General features: G+C 41.1%; 1 protein-coding gene across 1 annotated transcript in view; it reads right to left on the reverse strand.

Annotated features, from left to right (window-relative positions):
• Nucleotides 1-21,052, reverse strand: part of kirrel3a (kirre like nephrin family adhesion molecule 3a) — a 657,736-nt gene that overhangs the window by 42,416 nt on the left and 594,268 nt on the right. Inside the window, exons 10-11 of the mRNA XM_034177743.1 lie at nucleotides 5,204-5,304; nucleotides 817-1,015 (exon numbers count right to left, since the gene is read on the reverse strand). Of these exons, the coding sequence (XP_034033634.1) occupies nucleotides 817-1,015; nucleotides 5,204-5,304 (300 nt within the window). The remainder of the gene's footprint in view (nucleotides 1-816; nucleotides 1,016-5,203; nucleotides 5,305-21,052) is intronic.

Genomic DNA, 21,052 nt, shown 5'->3' on the forward strand with positions numbered 1-21,052 from the left:
GACTGATGGTAAATGTCATTTGAGCCAGATGTTGCTGACGATCAGTTTGAGTCAGTACACTTTTGAGATGTGGCAGAAGTTTATGCACTAAATGTTTTTTTGTCACTATTTCAGATCAATTAAATTTATTTTTACTCTGCTAATCTGCCAAATAAGGTGTGACACACAAGAAAGTGCACAGGACAGTGGAAAAAACAAACTGTATAGTTTTGAGGGGAGGTGATGGTCTAGTGGTTAAGCTGTTGGGCTTGAGGCCAGAGGATACTTGGTTCAAATCCCAGCCTGGCCAGAAAATTACTAAGGGCCCTTGGGCAAGGTACTTAATCCCCTAGTTCATCCTGGGGTGTAGTGGGTGTCTTGTGTAGCAGCACCCTGACATTGGGGTGAATGTGAGGCATTATTGTAAAGCGCTTCGAGTGTCTGATGCAGAGGGAAAAGTGCTATACAAATGCAGCCCATTTATTTTTGCCTGCAAGCCAGTGAGCTTTACCTTTGTGTGACCATTACCAACCATGCACAAGCAACTAGGACCCATAGGTAAGAGTTAGGACTAATGTTCATCCAAAGGACATTGCTGGCTTTAAAAGCAAACGTACTACATCTACTACTAAACCTTTATACAACCAAATACTATTGCACTTTCTTTTGGTGGTCAGGAGATTTTCAAGAAAACTCCAAAAGCACCAAGGCTTTTGGAAAAAAAACAAAAAACAAAAACATCTCTCAAGGTTAAGAGGCCTGAATTTGGTTCATCCTGACCTTAATATGGGAACTGAAATGTTCCTCTGGTTTGCGTCTGGTATCTAATAAACCCACCTTGTTCTTTGAGGCGAATGATCTCGGTGTCGGAGCCGAAGCTGTTCCACGCCGTGCAGTTGTAGATGGTCTGGAAATCAGCAGGGATGATGTTACTCATGGTCAGCGTAGAGATCACACCTTCATCTGTGCTGACCGTCTCCACGGTGTAGCGCCCAGACGTTCCCGATTCCAACACAGTCTCCTTCCAGGACCAAGCCTGAGGGACGGAGACAAATTCATATTCATGGGTGATTCTTAGACTATGGGCACTTATTATGTCCTTTGATCATATTGTATGAAAAACAGAAAAAAGGGGAAATTTCACACTTTTATAGTTATCTTTACAATGAAAGTGTGTTAAGAAATTTGTTCTAGTAGTCTATGATGACTTTTGCACCTTTTTTCAGCATCATTATGTGCAAATATTGCCATTTTGTGCTTGTCCCACACCCAGACTTTTGATCTTCAATGATAAAAATGAATGGTAAAGAAACATTTTTTCTAATGTTTTAAAATATCTCTGAATAAAATATCAGTAAAATAATCAAAACATAATTGGGGTATTCAATGTCATACAACTGTTGTGATTTTTTTAAACAAAATGTAGTTGTCCCACACTATTGCTGTAATTTCCACCACAACACTGTAATGTCCCTTTAAACAGTTTGTATGAAAGATTGTTTGGGTAGTTTCTATGGAGATAAACAGTGACATCAGAGCACATGTATATAGCGCCAAATCACAACAAATAGTTGCCCCAAGGCGCTTTATATTGTAAGGTAATGGTGTGGTGGAAATTACATTTACAAGGCCAATAGTGCCCGTAGTTAAAGAATCACCCTCATACAGTGTGTAACATAAAGAGAAACACATACCTTACCTACACTTACTGTAGTATTAACAAGGAAGTATCATGTCATTTCTAATCATTCTCAGTCTGCTAAATGTATTTATAAAGTCACATAAGCAATGTTAATGCGATTTAAGTCATCAGCGGCCTCATCTCTGCTAAATGTTGCTCTCCTTGAACTTATTAAAACATTACATAAGTGAGCAAAATGGACTCTGATGTCAATAGAAGTTAATTTCTTTCACATTACAGAGACAAGGTTCTGTAATACTGTGAGCATCCAAAACAACCTTGCGAAGACTTTTAATTATCCCTTAATATTTGGAAATGTAAGAGCGTTACTGTGCAGGAGAGTAAAAAAACCAACAAAAAAAAAACAACTCCACAAGACTAATTATCAGCGAGTATAAAAGCTCAGTGGTGGCATTCCAACTGCCTCACATGTTGAAATGCTACAAAACAATTAGGTCCACAGTTTTTTTGTAGTTTTCCCTCATGCACAACAACAGTGGAGCTGCAATGAAAGAATATGTGCTTGTATTATAGTGCTGACATTCAACTTTAATTTCAGGGGTTTAACAAAAATATTGCATTAACCATTTAGAAATTAGAGACGTTTCCAAACACAGTTCGTCCATCTTCAGAGCCCATAAGTAATTAGACAAACTGAATATAAGGATTATTGTTAATACAAATTATCATCAGTAAGTCCTTCACAGATGTCAGGGTGTCTTGGTGGCTTCCCTCACCAGTCTCCTCCTCATCATGATTACTCCAGACAGATTCAGCAAAGAGCGCTATACCGTTCATATTTCTTCATGGTTGATGGAAATAAAAACAACAACATATTCAGTAACTTGGAAATATCCATTTATGCATCTGTTAATTTGTCTAAAGCAAAGTGGCTGTAAAAATGATGATTAACATGATTTAGTTTGTCCAAAACCTCTGAAAATGGAGAAGCCGTGTGTAAGAATGAATGTAATTCTTAAATGATAAATGCAATATTTTGGTAAACCTGAAAGTCGAGACTGCAACCACATCTGGACTGATTTATTTCAATTCCATGGCAGTGAAAATTCCAGATGTCCAAATAATTATGAACCCAGTTGTAGTTCACATGGAAAACAATGGCAAATCACAAGATATCAAAGAGGTAAAAACAAATTCAGAACACATTTAAAGACTTTTGTGGGTGCAATTAAAATAACTTTTTTTTTAACGGCGACTTCTTGTCATGTTATAATGACAAATTTGAAGTACAAACACGTTTTTAAAAAGTTCCTCAATAATGTACTTTCATTCATTAATTTTATGCTGCATATCCAAATGTCACAGTGCCAGTAGACCAAGCAGCTCAACCCACACTTCCCTATATTCCACTTTTTTCTGACACTTTTTCAAAGCAGAAATTTGCAGCACTTTTTGTGCGTAGATTCCAGTTTCTTAATTTTTTATATGATGTTTTTTTCATATAATTATAATTTTCCTATAATTATATTTTGTCAAACCTGTGGCCTTGAGATTAAACAAAATATTAAACTTGTGAGCCGTATGCTGCACTTTCACATTTAAATATGGTTCCTGTGTGCACAATGAATCTTATTTGAATGTTAAATTTGACATTTATTGATTGATTTTTGCTTTAAGGCCCACACATTCCCTTTGGGAAGCAGTAAAATTCTAACATTTTTTGTTATCTTTCATGAAATCATTTATCAGTCCAAACTACACATTAGAAATAGAGTATTTTATTGCACGTATTTGTTGATATTTCAATTCAATTTATTTCATTTATATCGCGCCAAATCACAACAAAGTTGCCTCAAGTAAGGTCTAACCTTACCAAGAACATAGGCAACAGTGGTAAGGAAAAACTCCAACTAGATATCAAGCAGACACGAGAACTTCTCTTGAAGGACACTTTTTAAGACAATAATATGACTCTTAGTGGACTTGCAGGTTCCTATTCTGTTTTTTTTTTTTTTTTTTCTTTTCATTTTCAAGAGAACAACTCAAATCTTCAGTCACTTTCAATTTATTTTCATTTATATCGCACCAAATCACAACAAAGTTGCCTCAAGGTGCTTCACACAAGTAAAGTCTAACCTTGCCAACCCCCAGAGGAAAAATGGTAAGGAAAAACTCCCTCTGAGGAAGAAACCTCAAGCAGACCAGACTCAAAGGTGTGACCGTCTGATTGGGCCATGCTACAGACACAAATTACAAAACAATTCACAAAACGAATATACAGGAAATGTTTCTGGTGCACAGGACAGGAGGGTTACAGCAGCAGATACCAGTCTGTGTGGGTGAAAATTCTGTAGCCCTTGGCTGCCACCAGATGAATATGTACAGTGCATCTGGAACGTATTCACAGTGCTTCACTTTGTCCACATTTTGTTATGTTACAACCTTAGAGGAGGTGATGGTCTAGTGGTTAAAACATTGGGCTTAAGACCAGAGGATCCTTGGTTCAAATCCCAGCCTGACCAGAAAATCACTAAGGGCTCTTGGGTAAGGTCTTTAATCCCCGAGTTGCCCCCGGAGTGTAGTGGGCGTCTTGTATGGCAGCACCCTCACATCGGGGTGAATGCGAGGTATTTTTATAAAGCGCTTTGAGCGTCTGATGCAGATAGAAAAGTGCTATATAAATGTCGTCCATTTAGTCCATTTATTCCAAAATGGACTAAATAAAATTTTTTCCCCTGAAAATTCTACTCACAACACCCTAAAATGACAACATTTTTTTTTTTTGCCAATTTATTAAAAAAAATAATAACTCACGCATAGATAAGTATTCACACCCTTTGCTCAATACTTTATTTATGCACCTTTGACAGATATTACAGCCTCGAGTCTTCTTGAATATGATGACACAAGCTTGGTGCACCTATCTTTGTCCATTCCTCTTTGCAGCACCTCTCAAGCTCCATCAAGTTGGATGGGGAGCGTCAGTGCACAGACATTTTCAGATCTCTCCAGAGATGTTCAATCAGATTCAGGTGTGGGCTCTGCCTGGGCCACTCAAGGACATTCACAGAGTTGTCCTGAAGCCACTCCTTTGTCATCTTGGCTGTGTACTTAGTGTCTTTGTCCTACTGAAAGATGAACCATCACCCCTTATGTACATGTGATTTCTTAGTTTTTTTTGTTTGTTTTTTAAATAAATTTTCTAAAACCTAAAAAAAAAAAATACATTGTTATTATGGGGTATTGTGTGTAGAATTTTGAGGGAAAAAGGAATATCATCCATTTTCGAATGAAGCTGTAACATAAAATGTGGAAAAAGTGAAGTGCTGATGCACTTTCCTGATGCACTGTACCATCTCAAAGCCGGATTTTATCTGCTCAAATTCAGTTTTTCTTTTTTCCCAACAATAAGACTGAATAGGTTGATATGTATGAAGCTGAAGTGCACCGAATGTGGTCCAAAGAAACTGCGTGAGTCATCTCTTCTCAGTACTGGTCTAACGAGATGCACCTTGTCTACTGACTAAATCTCGTAACCATGGAAATGAATCGGTAAATGGAAGGAGAGGTGGATGGACTCACGATGCGGTCCGGAGGAGGGGTGCTGCGGATGAAACACTTGATCTGACCCTTCTCGCCGTACAGCGCCTGCTGGGTCTGGGTGCTGGAGATAGTAGGAGGACCTGTGGAGGCAGAAACACTCAATCATCACGACAAAACTGGACCGTACATCTTCCTGGCCATCGCTGCGCATGCATTAACCGCTCTGAGAGGGGCAGCTCCAAGGGCAGAGGCGTGTTCGGGTCCCATTAACAGTAAATATGCTGACATTATTTATTTCCTTATTTTAAAGGCTTTTGCTCACGAAGATGCAGGACTGTGGTCCATCGTAAACTCTCGTCAAGTCAAATTAGCCATTTTTTTTATGTCTGATATAAAGATTGCTCATCTTTCTAACATACTGTAGGTACAAAGTCGTATGATGTAAATCAGCAGTATAAATCACAAACTGATGCATCCGATGATACATGGTGGAAAAGTAAAGCTTTCCTGGGAGTGTAGTGAATAAATTCACCAGCGTAGTACGATAACAGATGAGTCACCCTGTCAGCCTGCACTGACGCACCGCGATGACAAATACTGTGCTGTGCAAGTGTTTTAAGCACACTTACAGTGTGTACAACTTAATTATAAGAATAATAATAATAGTAACAAGTACGTTCCTCATAAGGGCATTGGAGATGACTGTAAGTCGATTCTTATTTTTGCCAAAAGTTAACATCTCAATTGAATAAATGGTCAAGACCTTTAGGGATGCAAATATGTCAAGATGTTCCTGACTCAGCTGTGTTCCTGACCCGGGACAGCCTGAACAGAACGCATGATGCCAGTTCGTGAACAGTTAGCCATATCAATCAGCAGTTTTGTGTGTCAAAGTCCAAGCATTCAAACCAGCCCGGGCTATCATTCAAGGTCTCCACTTTGTGTCTCCGGGGGCTGTTCCTGACTCTTGGTTGAATAAAATGCGGGACCTGTTTGACTGCTCTTTATCTAACAAACCTTGTTGCACATTTGAGGAGCTTTTGTCACCATCTAGTGGGCAATGTGAGCATTTCAGAGCTTCCAGTACATTTCCAACTTGAAACCAAAATTCCGTTAAACAAACAAACAAAAAAAAAGGCTTTTAGAAATGTCAGAAATGCGTGATTCTTTAGTATGCAGAGTTCTGAACTCCCATTGTAACATTTAATATTGAGAGTTTTACGGTTCTTGAGTTTTAAGATACAAAACTTTGCCAGAAGACAAGCACAACTTGCAGCTGCGAATAATAATAATCATAACAATATTTTGTGTTGAAATAAATGGCAAACAATTCAGATAATTCAGAAAAGGTGGTAATTGGGTTAGCTATAAAATATTGAAATATTAATTCATTCATTTTCTGCCACTTATCAAAGTCCAGATTGCAAAGTCAACCGACTATCCAGCTCAGTATGGTAGAATACCTAAATACTGTACTTTGATAATTTATTGTTCAGAGTTGATATTTTATTACAATAAAGTTTTAATTTTTACAGGCCTTTAAGGCTGTGGAGAGACTGAACGTGTGCGGGATGGGAGGACCGCAGCTTCACATACCGTGGTGGAAGTAAACTGAGGACTAAAGTAGAAACCTCAGTGCAAAGACAAACGTCACGTTCAGGAGATTCCACCACGTGGTGTTTGGATCAGTCCATCTGTCTCTGAAACACTGACGGCTGGCTTTTGTGTGGTCACACGCCGGACACAGAATGACAGCCTCAGGAGGCTCAGCAAATCAAGGAACTGCTGACTACGGGAAATCAAATATTTCCTTTTCTCCTTTCAGATGCACAATATTTTTCCTCAGAGAGCCTTGGGGGTGGGTGGGGGAGGTGGGGCTCACCCTGCCACGTTTACAGAGACAGATATTTTGAATAGTGTAAACAAAATATACATGTAATTGCATATTAGGATTGTGATTTATGCACAGCTGCTCCCCCTAAGATTTATTTATTTATTTATTTGAGAAATGTTGACTTTGGATTTAGATGAAAAATATGTACTTTAATAGCCATCATTTCCCACTGCTTATCCACAGCCATGGTGCCATTTCAGTAAGCTATGGAAGGTTGGCCAGAGGGCCTTCTGACCAGCCACATACACCAGCTCCTCTTGAGGAGAATCAAAAAGTGATTCAGGACCAGTTGGGACATATCATCTGTCCAGTTGTTCTGGATCTACCTGAGAGTCTCTTTGAACATAGAAAGCCTCAGTCAGGTCTGGAAGCAATGTGGTCATGCCACATCCACCACACCATAGAAGCCACCTTGGGTCCTAGATGGCAACCAACCAAGGAGACAACAGATCCATCACCATATGTTGAAAAGTAACCATTTATCTGCTACAGCCAGGTGAAAAGTGGTCATCACTTTGGCTTTCTCCAACTGCTGGGGTCCTCAAAACTGAGGCACCTGTGTGCTGGATCACACCTAAAGAAATATGGTCAAAATATCATAAAATATTGTTACTTCACTATGCAAGTCATTCCAGTGGTACCCAAGGACATCTAGTCATCACCTTAAGTCAGTGATTAGTGTTGAGGTCCCACAGCCATACCTTAAGAGAGGTAACAGCAGGAGCCTAAAGACTCAGGCCTTCATTCTGCTGCAAAGATGCACCCAGAAGACCTCCAAAAGTGATTCCCAGCAGGTATCCTGATAAGATACTCAAACCACCTCATCTGGCTCATTTCAACATGAAGGAGCAGTGGTTCCACTCTGAGCTCTTTCCCGATGGTCTCTTATATCCTCAATCTCATTTGTTTGGTCACTACCCAAACTTCATGATCTGTGTTATTGCTTATGTTAACCAGTATGTCTACCTGTCAATGTTATGCTCATTTTTCCGCTATCACTCAATGAGAGTCCAGTTTCTTTAAACTCTGTCACTTGAGTGAGTGATGTGACTCAAATGGCCTGAGATTTGGAAATGTGTGTCCTCACCATTACTGCTTCATGCTCTGTTGTAAACTATCCAAATCTGGATAACATCACATGCAGACACAGCAGACCATCCTATACAGGCCCTCAGAACCAATGCTTGTCCAGACATATTGTAGCATCAAGCCGATGAGTCTGAAGCTCCCGGTTGGGGGAATGTGCCAGTCCATCGCAGGTTAGTTCCCCAGCTGTGGCCCTTAACCATTTATAGCTGGATGGACTGGGAGGATGCAGATGAAGTGCCTTGTCCCAGGAACTAGACAGATAGTGTCACTGGGAATTGAACCCTACATTGCCAGTTGTATTCAAGACCATCTCATCCATGATCTGAACAACAGTTCTTGAAGTTCCAAACTCATTTGTGCATGCTTGGTTCAGCCAAATGTAAAGCAACATCAGCAACAGATTGACTAATTGCTTCCTGACTTTTGCAATCCATTTCATTCCCTTTATTTAGAAACAGCATGCTTCTTCAGGCGTTGGATTTAAGTTCTTAAATTGCATCGTGGTGTGTTCTCCTGCAGAAAGGAACTTGTCACAATGTGCAGCATAATGTTCTTGAATAGACAGCCTTGAAATTATTTGATAAGCAGCTATTAACTTATTTTCTTTGGATGAATGAATTGAGAAAGGTTAGAATTATTTTTCTCTCCATGGTGACTATCAGTCACAGAGTTGGGATGAAGGTGTGGAATTTGACCTTTAGAAATGAAGGACCTGCTCTTCTTTTAACTTTCATTAATAGGCGAGCTTCACAGCTGTCACTTCTCAGTTTGTTTTTCACTTTTCTGTTGTGAAAGTGTTGGAACACGGACCCACAACAGGGGGCGCAAATGAACGGACAATGGAGGAGTCAAATAACACTGTTTTTACTGTTGTGAAACAGGCACAACAAACACAGCCGATTACAATATTGAAATTGAGTCCAATTACAACGGTGTCGTGTGGGCAGGCTCGACGATAGGAGACGTCTGTCCAAGTCGAACCGGAACCAACCCGATTTCCTCTGCCACCGAACCCCGGGAATACTGGAGCCGCCAAGTCCCGAACTCCCAGGTGGCCACTGCATCCGCTCGTCGGATCCGGTACTGCTGGCAAGGAACAGAAACAGTCAGGTGTGGGTGCGGCTGCACCCAGCAACACGGAGGGTGGAGATTCCACCTCCACCTCTCGTCAACAACAATAAAGGAATGTAGGAAGGTGAGTACTTATCCAAGAGTTGTCCAGTAGTCAGCTATCCTACAAACAATCAACAAGAATTACAACTGTAGTTAATAGCACGTTTGGGCGGAGATTGTTACCTCTTTGATAGGGCGATATCTCGGCAATGAGGTGGAGATGCCGTCCTGCTGATATACCTCCCTGTTGATTGGAATCAGCTGTCTCAGGTGATGGGTGACAGCTGTCACCCTGGCTGCTTCTGTGAGGCGGCAGCGCCCTCCGGTGCCTGGAGCCCGCACTCCAGGCAGGGCGCCCTCTGGTGGTGGTGGGCCAGCAGTACCTCCTCTTCAGCGGCCCACACGACACTTTTCAACATCATAGATGTTTTTCCACGTTTGCTTGCATTTCTGTTTTTTTGCACTTTTGACCATCTGACTGGGTTTTCTTTCTTCTACCGGCAATAGATTGTCTGGTTGTAAAGGTGACATGATGTAAATCAAGGTTATGTCAACTGCTATGGACAAACCAAACAAGCCATCTGCAATATTGGTGCTCTCATGGCAACTGACCACTCTGCACACTGAGGTAATAATCTGTGCAAGTCTTTCCTCAAAATGGGTGTTCTTGCACCCACAGATCTGGAACATAATCTTTACTCATCACCCTAAAGTCCAAAACCCAACCACGCAATATCCAAACATGGTGTCACACACATCTCATCACCCTAAAGTCCAAAACCCAACCACGCAATATCCAAACACGGTGTCACACACATCCACGCTACCTGGCCGTATCATCGAACCACAGGCGAAATCGCTCTTTACTCAGGTAGACCGGGGCAACATTTTCGATAAGGTTCTCTCACCACAACATCCAAACATCTTTGAGTAATTCTCGTAGTTGTTGGCAAGAAGACAGGAAGGACAACAGCAATTTGACATTTGACTCCAGTTATATTTACCAGCTCTGGCTGCCTAGTTTGTTCCAAATCGGGTCGAAAATCAAATATCTTCAATTTGCCAAAGTGAATCTATAAAGAAAGAAATGTGTGTGTGTATGTGGCTCGCATATCTTTCTGAATGTTTGTCAGATTGACCTCAGCTGTCAGATTTGGCTTGCGCATGACAAGGTGATGTGCATCCTTTGTTATGAAAACTTTTAGAATTAATTTTCAAAACCTTTATTTTGATATGAAACCTTTATTTTCACATTGTGCCCTATGTGGCATGTCTGTCCTGCAAAGCCAGTTTGTATACGGATTTCCATCAAAATTAGTTTCCATGTTCCGTTTATTTTGTCATATAAAACCCCTAACTTAAAAAAAAATAAAAAAAAAATAAATAAATATATATATATATATATATATATATATCAAATCAAATCAATTTTATTTATGTAGCACCAAATCACAACAAACAGTTGCCCCAAGGCGCTTTATATTGTAAGGCAAGGCCATACAATAATTACAGAAAAACCCCAACGGTCAAAACGACCCCCTGTGAGCAAGCACTTTGCGACAGTGGGAAGGAAAAACTCCCTTTTAACAGGAAGAAACCTCCAGCAGAACCAGGCTCAGGGAGGGGCAGTCTTCTGCTGGGACTGGTTGGGGCTGAGGGAGACAACCAGGAAAAAGACATGCTGTGGAGGGGAGCAGAGATCAATCACTAATGATTAAATGCAGAGTGGTGCATACAGAGCAAAAAGAGAAAGAAACACTCTCTCAAGAAACACACTCTATAGCAGCATAACTAAGGGATGGTTCAGGGTCACCTGATCCAGCCCTAACTATAAGCTTTAGCAAAAAGGAAAGTTTTAAGCCTAATCTTAAAAGTAGAGAGGGTGTCTGTCTCCCTGATCTGAATTGGGAGCTGGTTCCACAGGAGAGGAGCCTGAAAGCTGAAGGCTCTGCCTCCCATTCTACTCTTACAAACCCTAGGAACTACAAATAAGCCTGCAGTCTGAGAGCGAAGCACTCTATTGGGGTGATATGGTACTATGAGGTCCCTAAGATGGGGCCTGATTATTCAAAACCTTATAAGTAAGAAGAAGAATTTTAAATTCTATTTTAGAATTAACAGGAAGCCAATGAAGAGAGGCCAATATGGGTGAGAAATGCTCTCTCCTTCTAGTCCCTGTCAGTACTCTAGCTGCAGCATTTTGAATTAACTGAAGGCTTTTCAGGGAACTTTTAGGACAACCTGATAATAATGAATTACAATAGTCCAGCCTAGAGGAAATAAATGCATGATTTAGTTTTTCAGCATCACTCTGAGACAAGACCTTTCTAGTTTTAGAGATATTGCGCAAATGCAAAAAAGCAGTCCTACATATTTGTTTAATATGCGCATTGAATGACATATCCTAATCAAAAATGACTCCAAGATTTCTCACAGTATTACTGGAGGTCAGGGTAATGCCATCCAGAGTAAGGATCTGGTTAGACACCATGTTTCTAAGATTTGTGGGGCCAAGTACAATAACTTCAGTTTTATCTGAGTTTAAAAGCAGGAAATTAGAGGTCATCCATGTCTTTATGTCTGTAAGACAATCCTGCAGTTTAGCTAATTGGTGTGTGTCCTCTGGCTTCATGGATAGATAAAGCTGGGTATCATCTGCATAACAATGAAAATTTAAGCAATGCTGTCTAATAATACTGCCTAAGGGAAACATGTATAAAGTGAATAAAATTGGTCCTAGCACAGAACCTTGTGGAACTCCATAATTAACCTTAGTCTGTGAAGAAGATTCCCCATTTACATGAACAAATTGTAATCTATTAGATAAATATGATTCAAACCACCGCAGCGCAGTGCCTTTAATACCTATGGCATGCTCTAATCTCTGTAATAAAATTTTATGGTCAACAGTATCAAAAGCAGCACTGAGATCTAACAGAACAAGCACAGAGATGAGTCTACTGTCTAAGGCCATAAGAAGATCATTTGTAACCTTCACTAATGCTGTTTCTGTACTATGATGAATTCTAAAACCTGACTGAAACTCTTCAAATAGACCATTCCTCTGCAGATGATCAGTTAGCTGTTTTACAACTACCCTTTCAAGAATTTTTGAGAGAAAAGGAAGGTTGGAGATTGGCCTATAATTAGCTAAGATAGCTGGGTCAAGTGATGGCTTTTTAAGTAATGGTTTAATTACTGCCACCTTAAAAGCATGTGGTACATAGCCAACTAATAAAGATAGATTGATCATATTTAAGATCGAAGCATTAAATAATGGTAGGGCTTCCTTGAGCAGCCTGGTAGGAATGGGGTCTAATAGACATGTTGATGGTTTGGATGAAGTAACTAATGAAAATAACTCAGACAGAACAATCTGAGAGAAAGAGTCTAACCAAATACCGGCATCACTGAAAGCAGCCAAAGATAATGATATGTCTTTGGGATGGTTATGAGTAATTTTTTTTTCTAATAGTTAAAATTTTATTAGCAAAGAAAGTCATGAAGTCATTACTAGTTAAAGTTAAAGGAATACTCGGCTCAATAGAACGCTGACTCTTTGTCAGCCTGGCTACAGTGCTGAAAAGAAACCTGGGGTTGTTCTTATTTTCTTCAATTAGTGATGAGTAGTAAGATGTCCTAGCTTTATGGAGGGCTTTTTTATAGAGCAACAGACTCTTTTTCCAGGCTAAGTGAAGATCTTCTAAATTAGTAAGACGCCATTTCCTCTCCAACTTACGGGTTATCTGCTTTAAGCTGCGAGTTTGTGAGTTATACCACGGAGTCAGGCACTTCTGATTTAAGGCTCTCTTTTTCAGAGGAGCTACAGCATCCAAAGTTGTCTTCAATGAGGATGTAAAACTATTGACGAGATACTCTATCTCACTCACAGGGTTTAGGTAGCTGCTCTGCACTGTGTTGGTATATGGCATTAGAGAACATAAAGAAGGAATCATATCCTTAAACCTAGTTACAGCACTTTCTGAAAGACTTCTAGTGTAATGAAACTTATTCCCCACTGCTGGGTAGTCCATCAGAGTGAATGTAAATGTTATTAAGAAATGATCAGACAGGAGGGAGTTTTCAGGGAATACTGTTAAGTCTTCAATTTCCATGCCATAACTCAGAACAAGATCTAAGATATGATTAAAGTGGTGGGTGGACTCATTTACATTTTCAGCAAAGCCAATTGAGTCTAATAATAGATTAAATGCAGTGTTGAGGCTGTCATTCTCAGCATCTGTGTGGATGTTAAAATCGCCCACTATAATTATCTTATCTGAGCTAAGCACTAAGTCAGACAAAAGGTCTGAAAATTCACAGAGAAACTCACAGTAACGACCAGGTGGACGATAGATAATAACAAATAAAACTGGTTTTTGGGACTTCCAATTTGGATGGACAAGACTAAGAGTCATGCTGTCAAATGAATTAAAGCTCTGTCTGGGTTTTGGATTAATCAATAAGCTGGAATGGAAGATTGCTGCTAATCCTCCACCTCGGCCCGTGCTACGAGCGTTCTGGCAGTTAGTGTGACTCGGGGGTGTTGACTCATTTAAACTAACATATTCATCCTGCTGTAACCAGGTTTCTGTAAGGCAGAATAAATCAATATGTTGATCAATTATTATATCATTTACTAACAGGGACTTCGAAGAGAGAGACCTAATGTTTAATAGACCACATTTAACTGTTTTAGTCTGTGGTGCAGTTGAAGGTGCTATATTTTTTCTTTTTGAATTTTTATGCTTAAATAGATTTTTGCTGGTTATTGGTGGTCTGGGAGCAGGCACCGTCTCTACGGGGATGGGGTAATGAGGGGATGGCAGGGGGAGAGAAGCTGCAGAGAGGTGTGTAAGACTACAACTCTGCTTCCTGGTCCCAACCCTGGATAGTCACGGTTTGGAGGATTTAAGAAAATTGGCCAGATTTCTAGAAATGAGAGCTGCTCCATCCAAAGTGGGATGGATGCCGTCTCTCCTAACAAGATCAGGTTTTCCCCAGAAGCTTTGCCAATTATCTATGAAGCCCACCTCATTTTTTGGACACCACTCAGACAGCCAGCAATTCAGGGAGAACATGCGGCTAAACATGTCACGCCCGGTCCGATTGGGTAGGGGCCCAGAGAAAACTACAGAGTCCGACATTGTTTTTGCAAAGTTACACACCGATTCAATGTTAATTTTATTGACCTCCGATTGGCGTAACCGGGTGTCATTACTGCAGACGTGAATTACAATCTTACCAAATTTACGCTTAGCCTTAGCCAGCAGTTTCAAATTTCCTTCAATGTCGCCTGCTCTGGCCCCCAGAAGACAACTGACTATGGTTGCTGGTGTCGCTAACTTCACATTTCTCAAAACAGAGTCGCCAATAACCAGAGTTTGATCCTTGGCGGGTGTGTCGCCGAGTGGGGAAAAACGGTTAGAAATGTGAATGGGTTGGCGGTGTACACGGGGCTTCTGTTTAGGCTACGCTTCCTCCTCACAGTCACCCAGTCGGCCTGCTTTCCCGGCTACTCTGGATCTGCTGGAAGGGAACTAACGGCGGCTAAGCTACCTTGGTCCGCACCGACTACAGGGGCCTGGCTAGCTGTAGAATTTTCCACAGTGCGGAGCAGAGTCTCCAATTCACCCAGCCTGGCCTCCAAAGCTATGAATAAGCTACCCTTATTACAAGTACCATTACTGCTAAAGGAGGCCGAGGAATAACTAAACATTTCACACCCAGAGCAGAAAAGTGCGGGAGAGACAGGAGAAGCCACCATGCTAAATCGGCTAAGAGCTGGTAGCTGCGCTAAGCTAGCGGATTCCTAAAAACACACAAAGTGAATAATGTGTAAATAATTTAGAGGTGATTCAGCAGAGGGAGTGCTTTAGTTAAGGCATGTGAAGATTACACTGTGAAACAAATCGTTATCTAGTTATCTAGATCAATCTAATGCGCAGATTAAACAGCTAACAGATACAGCAAAACACCGCTGTGCTCCGGAACAGGAAGTGATACAATACCGCAGTGAGAGCCAACCACCAGTAGAGGTGTATATATATATATATATATATATATATATATATATATATATATATATATATATATATATATATATATATATATATGTATATATATATATATGTATGTATATATATATATGTATGTATATATATATGTATATGTATATGTATGTATATGTATATATGTATATATATGTATATATATATGTATGTATATGTATATATATATGTATGTATATGTATATATGTATATATATGTATATATATATATATATATATATATATATATATATGTGTATATATGTATATATATACATATATGTATATATATATATGTATATATGTATATGTGTATATATATATATATGTATATATGTATATATATATGTATATGTATATATATATATGTATATATATATGTATATGTATATATATACATACATATACACATATATGTATATGTATATGTATATATATATATATATATATATATATATATATATATATATATATATATACACATATATATATATATATATATATATATATATATATATATATATATATATATATATATATATACACATATATGTGTATATGTATATGTTGGTTACAGCAGGATGAATATGTTAGTTTAAATGAGTCAGCACCCCCGAGTCACACTAACTGTCAGAATGCTCGTAGCACGGGCCGGGGCGGAGGATTAGCAGCAATCTTCCATTCCAGCTTATTAATTAATCAAAAACCTAGACAGAGCTTTAATTCATTTGAAAGCTTGTCTCTTAGTCTTGTCCATCCAAATTGGAAGTCCCAAAAACCAGTTTTATTTGTTATTATCTATCGTCCACCTGGTCGTTACTGTGAGTTTCTCTGTGAATTTTCAGACCTTTTGTCTGACTTAGTGCTTAGCTCAGATAAGATAATTATAGTGGGCGATTTTAACATCCACACAGATGCTGAGAATGACAGCCTCAACACTGCATTTAATCTATTATTAGACTCTATCGGCTTTGCTCAAAAAGTAAATGAGTCCACCCACCACTTTAATCATATTTTATATCTTGTTCTGACTTATGGTATGGAAATAGAAGACTTAACAGTATTCCCTGAAAACTCCCTTCTGCCTGATCATTTCTTAATAACATTTACATTTACTCTGATGGACTACCCTGCAGTGGGGAATAAGTTTCATTACACTAGAAGTCTTTCAGAAAGCGCTGTAACTAGGTTTAAGGATATGATTCCTTCTTTATGTTCTCTAATGTCATATACCAACACAGAGCAGAGTAGCTACCTAAACTCTGTAAGGGAGTTAGAGTATCTTGTCAATAGTTTTACATCCTCATTGAAGACAACTTTGGATGCTGTAGCTCCTCTGAAAAAGAGAGCTTTAAATCAGAAGTGTCTGACTCCGTGGTATAACTCACAAACTCGTAGCTTAAAGCTGATAACCCGTAAGTTGGAGAGGAAATGGCGTCTCACTAATTTAGAAGATCTTCACTTAGCCTGGAAAAAGAGTTTGTTGCTCTATAAGAAAGCCCTTCGTGAAGCTAGGACATCTTTCTACTCATCACTAATTGAAGAAAATAAGAACAACCCCAGGTTTCTTTTCAGCACTGTAGCCAGGCTGACAAAGAGTCAGAGCTCTATTGAGCTGAGTATTCCATTAACTTTAACTAGTAATGACTTCATGACTTTCTTTGCTAACAAAATTTTGACTATTAGAGAAAAAATTACTCATAACCATCCCAAAGATGTATCGTTATCTTTGGCTGCTTTCAGTGATGCCGGTATTTGGTTAGACTCTTTCTCTCCGATTGTTCTGTCTGAGTTATTTTCATTAGTTACTTCATCCAAACCATCAACATGCTTATTAGACCCCATTCCTGCCAGGCTGCTCAAGGAAGTCCTACCATTATTTAATGCTTCAATCTTAAATATGATCAATCTATCTTTGTTAGTTGGTTATGTACCACAGGCCTTTAAGGTGGCAGTAATTAAACCATTACTTAAAAAGCCATCACTTGACCCAGCTATCTTAGCTAATTATAGGCCAATCTCCAACCTTCCTTTTCTCTCAAAGATTCTTGAGAGGGTAGTTGTAAAACAGCTAACTGATCACCTGCAGAGGAATGGTCTATTTGAAGAGTTTCAGTCAGGTTTTAGAATTCATCATAGTACAGAAACAGCATTAGTGAAGGTTACAAATGATCTTCTTATGGCTTCGGACAGTGGACTTATCTCTGTGCTTGTTCTGTTGGACCTCAGTGCTGCTTTTGATACTGTTGACCATAAAATTTTATTACAGAGATTAGAGCATGTCATAGGTATTAAAGGCATTGCGCTGCGGTGGTTTGAATCATATTTGTCTAATAGATTACAGTTTGTTCATGTAAATGGGGAATCTTCTTCACAGACTAAAGTTAATTATGGAGTTCCACAAGGTTCTGTGCTAGGACCAATTTTATTCACTTTATACATGCTTCCCTTGGGCAGTATTATTAGACGGTATTGCTTAAATTTTCATTGTTACGCAGATGATACCCAGCTTTATCTATCCATGAAGCCAGAGGATACGCACCAATTAGCTAAACTGCAGGATTGTCTTACAGACATAAAGACATGGATGACCTCTAATTTCCTGCTTTTAAACTCAGATAAAACTGAAGTTATTGTACTTGGCCCCACAAATCTTAGAAGCATGGTGTCTAACCAGATCGTTACTCTGGATGGCATTTCCCTGATCTCTAGTAATACTGTGAGAAATCTTGGAGTTATTTTTGATCAGGATATGTCATTCAAAGCGCATATTAAACAAATATGTAGGACTGCCTTTTTGCATTTACGCAATATCTCTAAAATCAGAAAGGTCTTGTCTCAGAGTGATGCTGAAAAACTAATTCATGCATTTATTTCCTCTAGGCTGGACTATTGTAATTCATTATTATCAGGTTGTCCTAAAAGTTCCCTAAAAAGCCTTCAGTTGGTTCAGAATGCTGCAGCTAGAGTACTGACGGGGACTAGCAGGAGAGAGCATATCTCACCCGTGTTGGCCTCCCTTCATTGGCTTCCTGTTAATGCTAGAATAGAATTTAAAATTCTTCTTCTTACTTATAAGGTTTTGAATAATCAGGTCCCATCTTATCTTAGGGACCTCGTAGTACCATATTACCCCATTAGAGCGCTTCGCTCTCAGACTGCGGGCTTACTTGTAGTTCCTAGGGTTTGTAAGAGTAGAATGGGAGGCAGAGCCTTCAGCTTTCAGGCTCCTCTCCTGTGGAACCAGCTCCCAATTCAGATCAGGGAGACAGATACCCTCTCTACTTTTAAGATTAGGCTTAAAACTTTCCTTTTCGCTAAGGCTTATAGTTAGGGCTGGATCGGGTGACCCTGGACCATCCCTCGGTTATGTTGCTTTAGACGTAGACTGTGTTTCATAATTATTGTATGGCCTTGCCTTGCAATGTGGAGCGCCTTGGGGCAACTGTTTGTTGTGATTTGGCGCTATACAAGAAAAAAGTTGATTGATTGATTGATTGATATATATATATATACACATATATGTGTATATGTATATATATATGTGTATATGTATGTATATATATATATATATATATGTATATATATATGCCACCTGCTGCATCAGTCCGTGTATTGAATGTTCATTTCTCTACCATAAGCCGTCTCCAAAGGCGTTTCAGAGAATTTGGCAGTACATCCAACCAGCCTCACAACCGCAGACCACGTGTAACCACACCAGCCCAGGACCTCCACATCCAGCATGTTCACCTCCAAGATCGTCTGAGACCAGCCACTCGGACAGCTGCTGAAACAATCGGTTTGCATAACCAAAGAATTTCTGCACAAACTGTCAGAAACTGTCTCAGGGAAGCTCATCTGCATGCTCGTCGTCCTCATCGGGGTCTCGACCTGACTCCAGTTCGTCGTCGTAACCGACTTGAGTGGGCAAATGCTCACATTCGCTGCCGTTTGGCACGTTGGAGAGGTGTTCTCTTCACGGATGAATCCCGGTTCACACTGTCCAGGGCAGATGGCAGACAGCGTGTGTGGCGTCATGTCGGTGAGCGGTTTTCTGATGTCAATGTTGTGGATCGAGTGGCCCATGGTGGCGGTGGGGTTATGGTATGGGCAGGCGTCTGTTATGGACAAAGAACACAGGTGCATTTCATTTTATTGATGGCATTTTAAATGCACTGTTGGGAAAGTGTAAGTACACGGACCCACAACAGGGGGCGCAAATGAACGGACAATGGAATAGGTCAAATAACAACACTTTACTGTTGCGAACGTGCACAACAAACACAACAGATTACACAATAGATCAAAGGTCAAATTACAAGGTGTCGTGTGGGCAGGCTCGAAGATAGGAGACGCCTGTCCAAAGCAGAACCGGAACCACACGATTTCCTCCGCCACCAGACCCTGGGAATACTGGAGCCGCCAAGTCCTGAACTCCCAGGTGGCCACTGCCTCCATGTGTCGGACCTGGTACTGCTGGCGAGGAACAAAAACACAATTAAACGTGGGTGCGTCTGCACCCAGCAATCTGCACGGCAGGGAAGCTACCTCCACCTCTCGTTGGAGAAAAAGTCTGTTATCACTCACAAAAATCACAAAAAGGGCTTTCTATCAAGCAGTCAGGCTGAGGATATTACCTTTCAGGTAGAACGATATCTCGGCAAAGAGGTGGAGATGACGTCTTGCTGATATACCGATGCAGATCAGATGAGTGGTGACAGCTGTCACAGGTGATGAGTGTCAGCTGTCACCCCGGCTGCTCCTGTGAGGCGGCAGCGCCCTCTGGTGCCTGGAGCCCGCACTCCAGGCAGGGTGCCCTCTGGTGGTGGTGGGCCAGCAGTACCTCCTCTTCAGCGGCCCACACAACAGGACCCCCCCCTCAACGGGCGCCTCCTGGCGCCCGACCAGGCTTGTCCGGGTGGCGGCGGTAGAAATCGGCCAGGAGGGCCGGGTCCAGAATGAAGCTCCTCTTCACCCAGGAGCGTTCTTCAGGTCCGTACCCCTCCCAGTCCACCAAATACTGGAAGCCCCAGCCCATCCTACGGACATCCAAAAGCCGGCGCACAGTCCAAGCCGGCTCGCCATCGATGATCCGGGCAGGACGCGGTGCCGGACCCGGAGTACAGAGGGGTGAGGTGTGATGTGGTTTGATTCGGGACACGTGAAATACAGGATGGATCCGCAGTGAGGCCGGCAGCTGAAGCCTCACTGCGGCTGGACTGATGACCTTCTGGATTTTGAAGGGACCGATGTAACGGTCCTGTAACTTGGGGGAGTCCACTTTGAGGGGGATGTCCTTTGTCGACAACCACACCTCCTGCCCTGGCCGATACGCAGGGGCCAGGGTCCGCCGACGGTCTGCATGGGCCTTTGACCTCATCCGGGCCCTCAGCAAGGCAGAACGGGCGGCACGCCACACCCGACGGCACTTCCGTAGGTGGGCCTGGACCGAGTTCACACCGACCTCTCCCTCAACCACTGGAAACAAAGGCGGTTGGTACCCCAGACATACCTCGAAAGGGGAGAGGCCGGTGGCTGACGACACCTGGCTGTTATGGGCATACTCGATCCAGGCCAGATGGGTACTCCAGGCCGCCGGGTGCGCGGCTGTCACGCAACGCAGGGCCTGCTCCATCTCCTGATTGGCCCGTTCTGCTTGCCCGTTGGTCTGGGGATGGTACCCGGATGAGAGACTCACCGTGGCCCCCAGTTCCCGGCAGAAGCTCCTCCAGACGTGCGAGG

Source organism: Thalassophryne amazonica, chromosome 9 (genome assembly GCF_902500255.1).
Source record: "Thalassophryne amazonica chromosome 9, fThaAma1.1, whole genome shotgun sequence".
Taxonomy (NCBI): Eukaryota; Metazoa; Chordata; class Actinopteri; order Batrachoidiformes; family Batrachoididae; genus Thalassophryne; species Thalassophryne amazonica.